Source organism: Podarcis bocagei (genome assembly GCF_964188305.1).
Source record: "Podarcis bocagei genome assembly, chromosome: 8".
NCBI lineage: Eukaryota > Metazoa > Chordata > Lepidosauria > Squamata > Lacertidae > Podarcis > Podarcis bocagei.
The window spans coordinates 3662869-3678513 of NC_138133.1; the positions used below are offsets into that span (position 1 = coordinate 3662869).

Genomic DNA, 15645 nt, shown 5'->3' on the forward strand with positions numbered 1-15645 from the left:
GCTAGTTATTTCTTTAGCAACTTTTCTTTAGGCAGCTCTGAGCACCCCAGAACATTCATTTAGTATGTAGTCATAGCAACACTTGAGGTGATTATTATATTTTTGAACAATGTCAGGTAACAATCAGGTAATTGTAAAATGACAAAGGAGTGATAATGTATCTCTGGCTCAGATAATCATCTATTGGAAGTGAAAGACAAGGGCTGATCTAAATGCCACTGATGGTGGGTGAGATTTTTGGGGTGATTGCCGCCACCCAGAGCAGTAAAGATGTGGAAGGAATGAACAGATTGGGGCAGAGCTCGAACACAAAAGAATATTTCCTGTATGTGGATCTCTATCAATTATTCTGTACAGTGGTACCTCGGGTTAAGTACTTAATTCATTCCAGAGGTCCGTTCTTAACCTGAAACTGTTCTTAACTTGAAGCACTATTTCTGGGTTAGCGGAGTCTGTAACCTGAAGCATATGTAACCTGAGGTACCACTGTATAGGCTCTAGTATAGAAATTAGGTTTAGTAAAACACTTCCAACTAAAAAGTCCCAAAGCGATTCACAACGTAGTAAAAAAAAGTACAGTGATAAAATTGGCATAGTCATATTAAAAACAGATTTAACAATACCATGTTCTAGTTATAGGAAGCAGAGCCTGGTGAGATGGAGGAACCACAAAAGGGTGGCACCTGGTGGGACAGCAAGGTTTTGCTATGGTTGGTGGAGCCTAATGAACATGGGTGTTGAAATGTAGGTGGGTTCAAGCATGACCCAAGGCCAAGGTTCAGCTGTGTGGCCAATGGGCTTGCTGGGGCGGTGCTGCAGCAAGTAGTCATAGGGGGTCATGAAGATGAACCACCAGAGCATGCGGGGGGACAAGATCTGTAGGGTCTGGTGCAAAGAGGCCCAGCAGTGGCTTGTGATCTGTGAATATTGTGAAGTGGTGGCCTTAGAGGTAATCATGAATGAAATATACCCGGAGTCAAGTGTGAATTTCATGCTCTTTATTCAGCTCGTGGTAGCAATGAATGAAACTTCCCCCAAAACGTCTAGCTATATATACATTATTTACACAATGGGCCCCGTGTGATTGGCTAATTCCAGGCTGCTCCTGTAGGCCAATCAGGTTGCAGATTCACTTCCTCAGGAGCCTGATTGGCTGCTCCTGCAGGCCAATCAGGTCGCTGATTCACTTCCACCTGGAGCTGGATTGGGTGGCTCCTGCGAACCAATCAGACTGCTGCATTCTGGATCCTATTGTTCTAGGATTCGGCTCAGTACATAGCAGTGAAACTTCTTTACTCCAGCCACAACCACCACAACCTCCTTGTCAATTTGGGCACAGTTCCACTCAGCTGCCGACAAGGTCCACAAGCAATAGGCAACCAAAGCCTCCTGGCTGGCCAGCGAGCAGTTGCTGAGCACAGCGCTGAAGCCGTATGGGGAAGCATCACAGGCGAGTACCACAAGCAGGGACTCACTGAAGTGGGCGAGCACACCGTCTGAGGAAAGGATGCCCTTTTCAGCAGAGAAGGTGTCGCCGTGCATGTGGCCCCAGACCCAAGGGGACTTCTTGTCCATGAGCTGGTGCAGGGGCTCCACAACAGTTTGTGCGGCAGGATGGAATGATAAAAGTTCAAGGGTCCCCAAAATGCTTGCAGCTCCTGCTTAGAATGTGATGGTGGAGCGTTCTAGATGCTGGCTACCTTGGGTGGAGATGGGTGGATGCCGTCAGCATCAGTGAGGAAGCCCAGGAACTCGGCCTTGAGGACACCCATCTGGCACTGATGCCAAACCAGAGGTGCTTGACTCAGAAGCCCCCCCATGCGTCACAATTGTTTGAAATGATGGACATATGTTTGCAACAGGAGCGGGAAACCTGATTTTTTAAAAAGAAATTGTATTAAATTAAAGTAATTTGGTTTGATTTGTAATAATTTGGAAAACTAATAAAAATAATTTGGAAAAAATAAATAAATTCTCAGCATACACTTTTCAGATTCCTGTGCAATAAGTAAGAGTAACAGTAAGAGCTGTTCAACAGTGGAATTTGCTGCCAAGGAGTGTGGTGGAGTCTCCTTCTTTGGAGGTCTTTAAGCAGAGGCTTGACAACCATATGTCAGGAGTGCTCTGATGGTGTTTCCTGCTTGGCAGGGGGTTGGACTCGATGGCCCTTGTGGTCTCTTCCAACTCTATGATTCTATGATTCTTTGATTCAATATCTGGTGGATATTTTTTTAATCTGGTTTGCTTCTGCAGTTTACTGGTTTTATGCAAATCTGAGGAATCTTCTCTCTCTCTCTCTTCTGTTCAGGAGCATGCCAGGAAGAAAATATACATGCACTGAGGGAAGCACGGAAGAAGGAGTGGGCATGGAAAGAGGAATAGAAGAAAGTGACTGTTGATCCATCCACCCCAAAACACTGGACTAATTTGGAGTCCATTTCTACCCAATTTAGTGGATTAGCCCCATATCAGGTAAACCCAAATTTACAGGGGGGGGGAACGTATATACTAGTGGGTGTGTAGCATCATGTGGACTACAAAAATTAAATGGGAACACAATCATCTTGAAACCCACATTAAACTCTGGTGTGGATAAGCCCTACATAAAAAACTTTGTTCCAGATTGTTTCTTCTTATTTAAAACACCTCACCATCTTTTAACATAATAACTGACATCCTAAAGGAAAGATGAGTAATGCTCCAATCTTATTGTTCAGAACATTGCTTTGGTAGGTGGCCCTATAATTAGCATCCACCAGACGCATCGCAGGAGCATTTTATTTTATTTTTTTATAAAAATTTTTATTGCGTTTCTTTCCATAGGTGAACAAATTTGTTTGGACAACAATATACAAGAAACATTTTCCATATATATAAAGAAAAACATAGAAAAAAGAAAGGATCATCATGAAATTTTTTCGACATCTTTTTGGACCTCCTCGCATCCTCTCAGCATTGCGTTCATCATTCTAACCAATTCAGCAATTTATTATCTTATTTCCCAACTTATTATGCCTTTGTATTTATTATGTTACCAATTTCAAAAATTTGTAATTTAATTTTAACACTCTTAATAAACATAATATTTTGTTTTTAATTTGTCTCATTTTTTTTTCCATCAATACTTACTTTATCATTTACTTAAAATAAATTGCAGAAGCATAACGTTTCTTAATCGTGCACAATCTTAACACTCAAACAACTTATAATGTTTTTGCAAATAGTCCTTAAATTTTTTCCAGTCCTCCTCCATTGTTTCTTCGCTCAGATCTCGAATTCTGCCAGTCATTTCTGCCAACTCCATGTAGTCCATCAACTGCGTCTGCCAGTCCTCCAGTGTGGGTAAATCTGGTGTCTTCCAGAACTTTGCGATAAGAATCCTAGCTGCTGTGGTTGCATACATAAACAAGGTTCTGTCCTTCTTTGGCACCTTCCGGTCCACCATGCCCAGAAGAAAGGCCTCTGGTTTCTTAGAAAAGGTATATCTGAATACCTTTTTCAACTCATTATGTATCATTTCCCAGCATCGCAGGAGCATTTTACAAAGGTTTGAGCTAGTGCTGCTGTATAAGTGCCAGAGCGGAAAGTATTTAGAATCCCCTGACATAAAGTGATACAGACAAGGAAGGGATAGTATATCTGGAGGCAGATAGTATAACTCTAGTCCACCAAGAAATTTAAGAGGCATTTAAGTAAAGTTTTGGAGTGGGGATGAGGATGTCCCACTGTTTCATTTTTAAGAAAAGAACATTTTACAAAGAGGTTGAGTGGTAGATATTCCACACTTGAATATTATCCCTCTTCTTGGGTTTTCGTTTACCATCCCTCAGCCATGGCTGAGCACTTTTGGGTTTCAGATTTGTACACAGAGGCTTCTGAGGAATTCTGAAGTTGCCCATCTCAGCCCTGTGGCACTATGGTTGTACTATGACACCAACATTGACAGTGCAGCGTCTTAACTTGCTTTCATTTGCCTTCAGCCATAAAATGGGGCAGGAGCCCACAGCGCCTCTTTTGATGTTTGCAAGTACCAGTTCTCTAGCAATGCTTGATTCCAGAGGGTAGGGTTGATTCAAAGGCTGTAGGAAAGTTTTTGCCACCACTGATTTGGGCCACTTGCTCTCCAAAGAGATGAAAGAAAACTAATTTTGTAAACAAGTTTCCAGCTTAAGGTCTGTTTTAATTTAATATATTTTTCCTGTAAAGGTTTACTGTCTGTGCTGTGTTCATGTGTGCACTAAGCCTACTGCTCCTAAGAGTGACTGATTTCACTATTTTAGAAAACAAATTCACACTTGTAAACATGCAGTTTAAAAATTTGCATGGTGCAGCACAACAGCCAGCTTCCCAAAAGCTCAGTGCAGAATTTATTTCCCATCGCCACATTTCTTTGGGAATAAATGACTTTCCATATGCCGAGGAACAAGAGTCTGTAGAGTGTTAACAAGCAGACTGTGAAAGAGCATCCTTTTTGGCAGACTTCTTCTTAATTGGTGCTTGATTAAACAATGTGCAGAAATGTGCTGAGGCACTAACTTTCCCTGTGAAGTTCAATACACTGTCTGCTCAGGCATTATGAACACGAATATTGGATTTGCAGTCAGGAAGGGCTCCACAGATCCAGACAGATCGGCTGTAGCAGCCCTCGCAAATCTGCCAGCCCTTGCAAGTGGCAAAAGCTGAGTGATGGAATTCTTACACCCCACTCAACACCCCCAGGACAGCAGATTCTAATGCGGGAGGAGCCTACCAGCCAGCAGAGTTATTTGTGATAAGCAAGCCGCCAGGCTATTTATTAATAGATATTATGCCTTACATAAAGTCTATGAAGCAACAATAGAACAGCTCTTTTAGGAAAGGATCAATGTGGGGTTCATACACCCAGCTAAACCTTAAACTGTTGAAGGTAGTTTGGCATATTCACATCCACTCGTTTGCAGTAAATGTAGACGCTAGTATCTTAAAGTGACTTTCCTGTTATTCTTCTGGAGCATTCATAACCTTCAAGAAGAAAGCTGTGCTCTTAAACTAACCTTTGTCAGTCCTACATTCATTCCAGATCCCTTTGTGCAGGGCCGTATTAAAAGTTTGGGGACCTTTTTGCCACTTTCTGCTTTGAGAGCCCCTTCCCTTTTTGTCCATTTAAACTTGGCTACCTCACTGTTCAGAGTCATACATCCATTCAGATGCACAAAGAAATCCATTTACAATCTTCCTGCTTGGGAAGCAGAGACACATATTTGCCACGGAGTAATCAATACACTGTACAGGCAGGTGCAGCAAATCCAGGTAGAAGGGGCAGGTGAGGAAAAGGATAGCACTCTTGTGCTTTTGATAGGAAGGTAGAAGAGGGTATTCCAACAGGTGTACCTTGCATGCAGAACTCCCCTTCTTCTACACACCTATTAAAGATACAAAAGTCTTGGCCGCTTTCCCACCATTCTAATCACACTTTCCTTCTGAGCACCTTTGTATAATATTTGTTTGTAAACACATTTTTTTATTTCTAGATGCATCTTTAAAAATCTTAGGTGTGCACACCTAATGTGTGAAGCAGGCAACACTCTTTTTTTTGGCCCAAATAAATTATACTTATACTTTGAAATGTCACATACAATGTATTGAATGTTTTTACCAATCCTAAGCATGGTTACTCAAAAGTAAGTCAACAGGGCGTGTTTCCATGTTACTGTGCTTATGACTGCAGCACGTCTAATGTGGACTTGGGCAGGTAGTGGGGAAAAGACACTCCTAGCCACCAAAATTACCCAAGCCTCCAGGGACGGTGTTGCATCCAGCAGCAAGCTCCCCTTGTCTCTATATCTGTCCATCAGAGGTTTCAAATTTTCCCAGTGACTTGGTCACTTTGGGATTTGTTTGTAATACAGACTGATAATACTTTGTTTTTCTTTCCTACTTTCATTAATAAAGTCCAATTCGGCGGCAGCAGGACAATCCAGCCTGCAATAAGCTGGTTCACAGTGGAGGCCTGGGACCCACCTGCAAAGCTGCTCGCCCGAGAAGGGCAAATGGAGGCTACGATGTCCCCTCCAGCCAAGACTAGGCTTACCCAATGCCTACCCGCCAATCAAGGCGTTATTGAGTAAAGAAAATTCAGTTATTTTCTGTTTGTTTTTCCTGGCACTATCAAAGCTCACATATGGCAACCTTTGCTTGCATACACATAACTGCGCAATTACGGCTCCCATACAGAGCACTGCATTCTTCTTCCCTACCGTCTTTCAAAAGAGAGCCCCTGATTTATGTCTTGTTCCCTTTTGAAAGGCAACTCATGCACCCCACCTGAGATGCTTGCAAAGAAGCTTTCTGGAGTGGCAAAGGCTGCTCCTTACTCACGACTACACATTTTGTTGCTTGCCAGGGATACCCAAAGCCTTCTTAATGCCAGGCTGGTAGTATTTGCCGAGGTGGTTTTCACCATCCCTGAAACTGCTTTTTCCATACTGGCGAGAGGGGGCATGAATTAGACCTACTTTTAAGCATTAATATCTCCTGTTAGTTCATGTGCTTCATTGTGCAGTAGTAAATTGCACACAATTCTGTTTTAGCTTCAGCGTTTTTTAAGAATTAAAATACAATAAATCAAAATAGGAATCCCTGGTTTCAAATTCTGCTTATATAGGGTTATATAGGGTTGCTGTCATGGCGTGTGGGATTTACTTCTAAGTTAGCATGCAAAAGTTTATATGGCAATGTCTGGGAGCTTCCTGAAAAGTAACTTATGATGTTCTCCTGTTGATGTTGGCATCCGTCTGTCTCAAGAGACAATGGAGTGCACCTCCAAAGGTGAAGTCAAACCACTGGAGAATCGCAGCGCTTGCTGTGGCTGCAGAGACAGGTCAATCGTAACTGCTGCCTCCTGTATTGTTTTTGTTGCTGTGCTGGTCCTGGGGGGGGGGGTTACCATGTGGCGTGGTCTGAGTCCGGCCCTGGGTCGAGGGTCTGGAGGCTGTCTGTCAAGGGCGAAGCGGGGTCCAAGGCAAGGAGCCGGGCGTAGTCAGGAACTCCGGAAGAGCAGGTCAGGGTGCTGGCAGGAACAGGTTTCCAGCGATGTTGCTCCCGCAACCTGGGACTGGGCTGACTGGCCTTTATGTCCTCTGGGGCCTAGGGCGGTCCCGGCCCACAGGTGATTCGCCTCTCCTGGCCTTAAGGCGAGCACTCCTCCTGAGAGAACTTAGTTCCCTCCGCCTCTCTGCCCTGAGCCTCTGCAGCTCAGGAGAGGCTGGAGGGTTACTGGACCCAGAGGCAACCTCACCTTCCCCTGACAGGGCTGGGAGAGGAGCACCTGCAGGCAATGGGTCCTCCATCACCTCTGGAGCCAGAAGGGATTCAGCTGGTGTCTGCTCCTGAGGACCCGGCACAGGTGAGGGCCCTTCAGGCTCATGCCCCAGCCCCGGCTCAGCTGGCCCTGGAGGCGGGGACTCCTCAGGTTCAGATTCTGAATCAGATTCCCAGGCCATCACAGTTGCATTCCCACCACCCTGCTCTCGGCCTTGCATGGTCCAAAGGAAAGCAGAGCAATACATTTAGCACCAGTTTGACTACAGGAGTTGCTGGAAGGAAGTGTACAAGACACCAACCGTCTTAGGGAATCCACTCTGGATTTGTATAGGGTTTACTCCTTTGTTTTTTTTCTTCCCAAGATGTCTCACAAGGGTGCAGACAGTGCTTTTTCTCGGGGGGACTCGAGGGGGTGCAGTACCAGCACCTCTTTTTTGTTATTAGAAAGTGTGGAACTTACTCTAACAACTTCATGGTGAGTACCTCTCTTTCTAGAAAAAAAGTACTGGGTGCAGGTAATGTGGGGAGATGGCTGTGTGCTTTCTAGGATGTGCTGTTAGTTTGCATGGTGAACCAGCAAGACCAAACAGGTTTTGTCAGGTGCGAACCAAGAGTCAGATCTGAAGATATCCCAGAGACTCTTCTGTCATGACAGAGGTTCTCCTGCAGACAAATCCATGTGATATTTCAAAACTGCAGAACTAAGTTTGAGTAATTAGGAAAATAATATTATGATCCTCAAAAGATTTTTTGGGAGTGGTGGTGGTGGAATCAACATGTGGACTGGTGGCTTTCCTTTGGGAGTTCTGGCTTCACAATCCATTTCTAATGTGGACTTGGACAAGTAGCATTCTCAGCTCTAGGACCCTGTTTGTAAAGCAGGGTAGGTATGATATGTGGAAACTGCCTTGTGAGAGAATATGCCTTGTAGGGCAAGGCAAAAAATAAATAATAGGATTATTGTGGGAACAACAAGTAGCTGTGGAATGATTGTGTGATCTGGGCAAGATGGCCACTGTACTGCAGCATGGTTTGCCGCACCCCAAGTGGCGCAAGCCCACATGTGCATGCTACATTCTTATTGCACTGAGCCAGCAGTCGCCACACCCACATATTACACAATGGAAACAACCGGTATTGACAATTTCTGTGCAAATCATCGCAACTGGACAGCATTTCCACCCATCGTGCAAACCACAGTGTAAGCATCAAATCTAAAGCCCAGTAAACTGTGTTACTAGCAGCCATCCCATAGCCACTAAAAGTTCCAGGCAGAAGAGATAGCAAGCTTCCCTCGAAGGCACAGTGGTTAGGAATGTAACTGGCAGGCTCAAATTAAAATTCTGCCTCCAACTCCATCAAGTGATTTTTCAGGGATTGGTTTCATACCGAGCAATGTATCTGTAATATTATAAAAAATAAATACTGTGTAGAAACATATACATACCCCAAATAAAATGCCCTGTCATTTAGGGAGGGAGGTTGTGGTAAAGGCCCAGAATTTTATAACAAAGTCTCTTGATGTTAGTATGGGCTTTCTATATGGACAAAAGTTTCCTGTAGGATATCTTGTAAAATGACTGTCTTTCATCACTTTTGTCACAGTTGACAGTTGTCTGTCCCCATTTTGCTAACTGACTGCGCAAGATCTAAGAAGTAGGTAAAAGGTAAAAGCCACCTGCTCCCCTTATAACAAGTAGGCAAATTACATGAACCAACACCTGCATTTCTTATATTTTAATGAACTTCCTAAACTTGCACAAAAATAGTTCCACATCTGTATGCCCTTTAATTTCAAGCGGCACTTTTTAAAAATGGAAAATAAACAAATTCAGTGTTAACAGGACCTTAGATTAACAGCCTTGATTAAAAGCAATAAATAGAGATAAATACAATGGTTCATTGCAACGAGTGGTTTCACAGAAATCTGCAAAATGCGAGGTAAGATGTTGCTTCAGGAGATCAGAAGAACATCAAAGAAATAGAAGCACAGTAATACACAAAATAAATATTATTTTCAGTTGATTTTTAATATTAATTAATTCTTTTCAATATGCCCATTGCCCACTTGAGTTTATTTTAGGCGAACATCGCATCTAGAGAATGGGGAATGTATCACAGCATGACTGAAAGTCCATAAACCAAGAATGAAGGTTTGTGCCATCAGGCTGACACTCCAGGGTCCTGTAACCAGACCTCTTGGTCCATGCTGTGATGTGGAACTCCATGCCTTGTCGCGAAATCTGTGGACAGGCTTCTTATATTTAGTTGCAGGAGAGGCCCCCTTCGTTAAGAGAGATGCTGCCAGAAGGAGCTGCATGCTTTGCAAGCCAGTCGTTTTCAGGGTGGGATCAGGGCCAGCCCAAGACACTTTGGCACCTGAGAGGGACAAATCCTCTCGTTAGCAATGCACCAAGAAGCTCAATGTAAGCTCCGCTGAAATGAACAGGAGCGGCGCAAGAACATGACTGTACTTATGCACACCTCATTTTGGTTTCAACACAGCTTGCACAACAGCTTTTTCCATGAGTTCAACACCCCAAATCGGCTGCCCTCAGGCAGCCACCTCGTTTTGCCTGACCTCTGGATATGATGAACGAGAAGAACGCATCATTTTGAGTTTGTTTTTCCCCGATAGGGCTCCTGCTATTCCTATATGACATTCACTTTGCAGGTAACATTGGAGCCATGGTCATGAATATGCACTGAACCAGCTGTTTCATCTTCTCAATCATCCAAAGCCGAGAGAGGAATCGCCTTTCTTATGTAGGAAACAGTCAGCTGTGTAGAGCTTTAGGTCTCTACATTCAGATGCCTCTCCCCTTTTGACAGATGAACCTCATGTTCAAGGGTATATATGTGACAGAGCTCCCTTTGGGTTCGTTCCAGCTCAGGACAGCAACGAGCTATGAAGACGTATATCTGGCTCTCAGGAAAGAACCTGCATTTCTTGGCTTCTTGCGATGACTGTACTGCCAACATTCAAAGTGAACTGGAGGGGGTGTATAGATCCTGAACATTCTTCTTCAGAATTCAAATCGTACAAAATTACAGCAGCCCTTCTTACCATCAAAACAAGTGATATTTGAAATGTCATGGCCTCCTGTGGCTTTCTACAGCAGTCCACTTCTTTGAGCTTCATATGTGATTGTTTTTGGACAGGTACGCTATGAGCGCCACAGCAACACCCACATAGATGCCTGTTCCAATCGTGATGGACAGCACAGCCAGGAAGAGGGCTCGTCGTGAACTGGAGCTTGCATGGTGGAAGTCCCCTTTAGCAATGGCTTTGTTTGTCTGTAGGGGGATGAAAAGCTCACTTTAGTAAACCTGGATATGGTGCACTCTTCCAACTTGAAAGAGGAAAATTAATTTTTTAGTTTAGTTTTGTTTTTAGGATACTGTATAGTTTGGACTTTTAAAGCTGTTGCTAAGGTAGAAATAGCCAAACACTACAAAGTCAGATCCATTCCATCAAGCACAGGAGGATAAAGGATTGCCCTGTCACAGACAAACTGGTGCATTGAATAGGACTTTCTGAGTTAGTAATTTAGTTGTCTTTGCCACCTGGTATCCATTTTTGGCATAAACAGATGAACCACATTAAGCTGCAGCCCCACTTCTTAAATGTCAAATAATTTTGACATCTCTTTTACAAGAATGTGCTTTATCCTGCATTGCCTGGATGCCTGATTTAGGGGGTCTGTTTTCTTTTTAGGTGGTTCTTCAACTCCTGTCAACTGCATTTTTTATGAACATAAATGGTGAAAGGCAATTACACTGCAGCTGTTCTGTTTTAAAATTACTGATGAGTTAATTTGCGATATTATAACTGAGCATCTAAATGATAACACTTAAACTATTATAATGTTGAGACAAGCATGTCTAAATAAACATGGTGTGTTAAATTATTGCTCAGCTAATAAAGGCCAGGTGAAACACTTTTCTATGTGCCATGCTAGGTCATAAAAGAACACCTCCTTTGCATGCAGAATGCCATAGGTTTAAGCTTTCAAATCTTCAGTGGTATGCACACCCACACACCCCTTATTTTCCCGTGTAAAGGATGCCCCCATGTATAAGACAACTCCTATTTTTTTAAAATCCAAAATGAAGAAATCAATATTTTAAACATGTTGTAGCATGCTGCAACTAGAGTAGGTCATTCTGCCATGGTTAATGGCAAAATCTTGCCTGTGAGTCCTAGAAAACCTGCCCCCTGTCTTGCAGGCTTTTCCACCTGGCCTGGGAGGGCGAGACCCTGACTGACTCCAGCTACAAAAGCTGAGCCTGCTGAACAGACACTTGGGCTGCGGAATTGCTTTTGGCCCGTTTGTAATTATGTAAATCGTTTCATGTTGTAAGCCGTCTTGAGCATGGTTTTAACTACGGAAAGACAGCATACAAATTAAATGATGATGAAGAAGAAAATCTGACCCCAGAGACATCTATCTCACGTGACCTTGAGGAACGACATTGCCATCCCCCAAATCAACCCTCCTTTGCTGTCCTGCAGGACACCTCTGCAGCGGCTATGAGTTCCAGCACTTTCCTTTCTGGAGGAAAAAACAAAAAAGACTTGGCCAGACTGTGGTTGGCATCAAGATGACTGATGAGCCAATTTAACACAGTCTTCAGGCTGAAATGTTTTCAGTAGCAGGCCAAGAGCTTTAATAAATAAAAAGCAGGCGCAAAACACAAACGGAATTCTAAGTTGGGGGATTCCGATCAGCAGCAGCACAGGGCAAGCCAGCTTGTTCAAGAGCAGACAGAATTAAAGATAAGAGTGCTGACTCCCTTGTAAAGGTCTTGGATCCTTCAGCACCGATCATCTTTAAATGTCTATTGCCTAGAGCATCCTCACTCATTAAGAGCATCCTCACTCATTAGCCTAGGATGTCTCCACTATTTTAGTTTTCTCTGCAGTAATGTATTTGTAATAGCACTGTACAAGTGGCAGAATGGCAAGCCTGACAGCAGTTCATAGGGGCTGGTGACATTTATATGATCATATGTGCCATGTGCTTGTGAAAATGGGTATATTTTTAGGGATTTTGCAACAGAAGGAAGCCAGTTGCTTAAATCAGTCTATAAAGTGACTGTCAAATTCACAGTAGCAAGAATGCACATTTGAATGACTTCCTTCCACCCTTTAATTTTATTTCTAGAGTGCTGAAACAAAGTAGGTGCTCTATATAAAACACTAGTCAGTGTAAGATGAGAGACACTCAATGGATGGAGAGAAGTGGGAAATAGTAAAGGTGTCAGGTGAGAGAACAAAGATTTGAGTTTCATAGTGCAATCTATACGTGTGTACTGAGAAGTAAGCTCCATTGAATTCAATGTGGCTCCTTCCCAGGTAAGTGGGGACTAGATCACAGCCTTGCACAGGCATTTAAAAACAGCAGTGGAAGGAACCAGGTGGATTCTCAGTTCTATCCTGCATTCACAATGTTGGCAGATGGGGAAAATGCACTAAAGAGCCTCAATGCTTCTTTGATCTCTCATCAAAAATGGTCTGGAATGCATTCTAGGATCAAAAGCCCTTCAGTCTGAAAGAAAAATTAAGGTACTTACAAATTCAAATGCACCAAGAAGTATAGACATTATACATTAAAGTGCCCCCATTAACATCTGCCCCATGTAAGCAATAACCACATCCTGAATATTGTGTTTGCTTTCAACTTATGCTTCATGCACCACATTTCCCCTTGGTCTTTCAGTCCCAGTTCTCTTCTTTTGAAGGGTTGAAACTTTCAGTTATATATCAAATTTTAATAAGCTAAGCTTTAGAATTCTAAATTATTACTTCTGACAACCTACCTCTTGCATGATGAGCTTATCTTAAATACAATCTTGTGCATATTTAGCCTAAAGTAAAGCCATCCAAGCACCTGCGCTGAGAATTTATCTCCTCTATCTCATGAAACAGAAAGAACTCCTGAGTACAGTCAATAAGGCAAGCTTGAAATATCAAACCAGGGAGGGGAATAGTTGCTACACAGAAATAAAAATGGAGGCGCAAGGTCATCCTGCCACCTACGTACTCAGCTCTGTCTGCCCAGTCCCTGGATGGTATCATCATGCCCTCAGCATATACAGGGCAGCGCATGCCTGCACACACTGCTAATGGAGATAACAGAATTCTACATCACCTCATGTGACAAATAGAAGGCAGCAATTCCCAGTGGCCAGAAACAGCAGAGCATGGAGAACACGCTGAGTCCGAGGTGGTCCCTGGGCGGCATCATAAGAAAGTGGTCTTCACTGTCGGTGTCACTTGAATAATCGCTCTGGAACAGCAAGAAGAAGGGCACGTACAGAGGACACTGATTAGAGGCAAGTTCTTATTGCCTGCCCCTTTTGGATCTGCGGTCATTTATTTAAAGTTTGCTATATAGCCGGGATAGTTTAGCTGGTAGACGATGAGGCTCTTGATCCCAGGGCTGTGGGTTTGAGCCCCACAAAAGATTCATGCACTGCTAGGAACTGGATTAGAAGACCCTCAGGATCCCTTTCAACTCTACTATTCTATATCCTAAGAAGATATCTTTTTAAAATAACTCACGAAAATTGAACTGACTAGCCAAAAGCTTCTTAAAATCTAGCAAACCTTATTAATAATACTGTTGTGAATTTGGCTGCCCTGACCACTGGGAATAAGCAATCGGAACCTTGACAAAAATGTATTCTTTCCTAGCGACTGGGTGCTTTCCTCAGATGAGCGTGGGTGGGGTCTCAGGTGGGGGCTCTGCAGTGGGAGGGGTGAATTAGTGAAACAGGCAGCTTGCCTCAGACCTGGAAGAAAGACAGCTGAGAGTCCGTAGCTGAAACCGGGGATATGGTTTTGTGAAAGCTGCACAAGTTGCCCTCAGAGAATCTGCTGCCTGTTTTTAAGAGTCTGCATGCTTCTTATAGGCTCTGCTTTATTTATCTGTATCTAGCTATATATCTAGGCTAACATTATAAAGAGTCCTTAAGGCAGTTGAATGGTGCCTTGTACGCCTCCTTCCGGCAACTCTTGAAGCCAAGCTGGTGCCAAACGTGTTGCTCTGCTTTCCTTTGGATCACATCAGGACCTTCAGGCTTGCACCCTGGGGCTGGTCCCTTCAGTGCTGCTACTGCAGCAGTTTGACTACACACACACACACACACACACACACACACACACACACCTCTGCCGCCAATGTGCACTCCACTGTGTCTCAAGATAGGCTGTCTTTGTCATTTCTTGCTGGGATCTGTCTAAGTCTGCAGTGTGCTCTTGTTCAAAGAAAAGTAAACACTGGCTGTGGACAGTGTGTAGCACATTTCAAATGTTAAAGGCAGGTCAATATCATGATTATGTAATATGAATTGGGGCAGGCAAGGTAGAGACTGCTGGTTTGTTAAGGCTACCTATTGAGGAGTCTCTCTCTCTTTCATCTGCCTCAGGCCCTCTGGAAGCCAAGGGACCTGTGTGAGTGATCATGGTGATCCTGGGTTTCAGAGGTGGGCACCATCATAAGTAAGCCATCAAGTTCAGACAGAAAGTCCCCTAAACCTAGAGAAGCCCACAGGCTGCATTCAGTTGTCCTTCCCAGGAAAGTTACACCCTCCCTTTTCCCAGAACCACCAACACATGGATGAGTCACCACATGGCAGCAGCAGAGGACTACATGGATCATAAGGTTGCCACTTTGTGAAATGAAAAACAACAACACTGGGAGATGGTTTGGTTGCAGTAGGAAGGAGGCTTCTGAGTCACAAGGCAGGTCCCAAAGCACATCCATCTGATGAAGCCTAGTGCGCTTAGCCAGGCTGAAGAAGTGTTGAGAAAAACAAGCTTGCTCCATTCATTTCTGGGAATTGACCCCAAAGCAAAAAACAAAACCCAACAGCCAGGCATTTTCCCCCTAATCAATTGGCAATGTTAATGTTTCAAGGGAAATTCTGGGAGGGCTGATGACCATTTACTTCTATTCCAGAGAGTTCTAGAATACATTTCCTTATCTGGGGAAGGTAAAAAAGGTAAAAGTAAAGGACCCCTGGACAGTTAAGGCCAGTCAGAAGGCGACTATGGGGTGTGGCACTCATCTCGCTTTCAGGCCAAGGGACAGCTTTCCAGGTCATGTGGCCATCTGTCATGGATGCTTTAGCTGAGATTCCTACATTGCAGGGCGTTGGACTAGATGACCCTCAGTGTCCCTTCTAAGGCTAAGATTCTATGATTCTAAGAAGCCAGGGTTAGCCCACTATATGTGGGACTATGAGAAAGCATTTGACCAAAAGGGGAATGCAGTCAGGTTTCATCTTTATGATTAGCATTATTTAGAACTTGCACATTAATCTTGGCTGCTTTTG

General features: G+C 43.6%; 1 protein-coding gene and 1 long non-coding RNA gene across 5 annotated transcripts in view; one reads left to right on the forward strand and one right to left on the reverse strand.

Moving 5' to 3' along the window:
* Positions 1-15645, forward strand: part of LOC308593569 — a 45645-nt gene that overhangs the window by 28548 nt on the left and 1452 nt on the right. For all 3 annotated transcript variants that reach the window (XR_014011013.1, XR_014011014.1, XR_014011015.1), the window contains exon 2: positions 2309-2472. This is a non-coding gene — a long non-coding RNA (uncharacterized lncRNA). The remainder of the gene's footprint in view (positions 1-2308; positions 2473-15645) is intronic.
* Positions 9314-15645, reverse strand: part of SYNDIG1 (synapse differentiation inducing 1) — a 32979-nt gene continuing 26647 nt past the window's right edge. For both annotated transcript variants that reach the window (XM_081206022.1, XM_081206023.1), the window contains exons 3-4: positions 13458-13595; positions 9314-10599 (exon numbers count right to left, since the gene is read on the reverse strand). In XM_081206022.1, the coding sequence (XP_081062148.1) occupies positions 10441-10599; positions 13458-13595 (297 nt within the window). In that variant the 3' untranslated portion in view covers positions 9314-10440. The remainder of the gene's footprint in view (positions 10600-13457; positions 13596-15645) is intronic.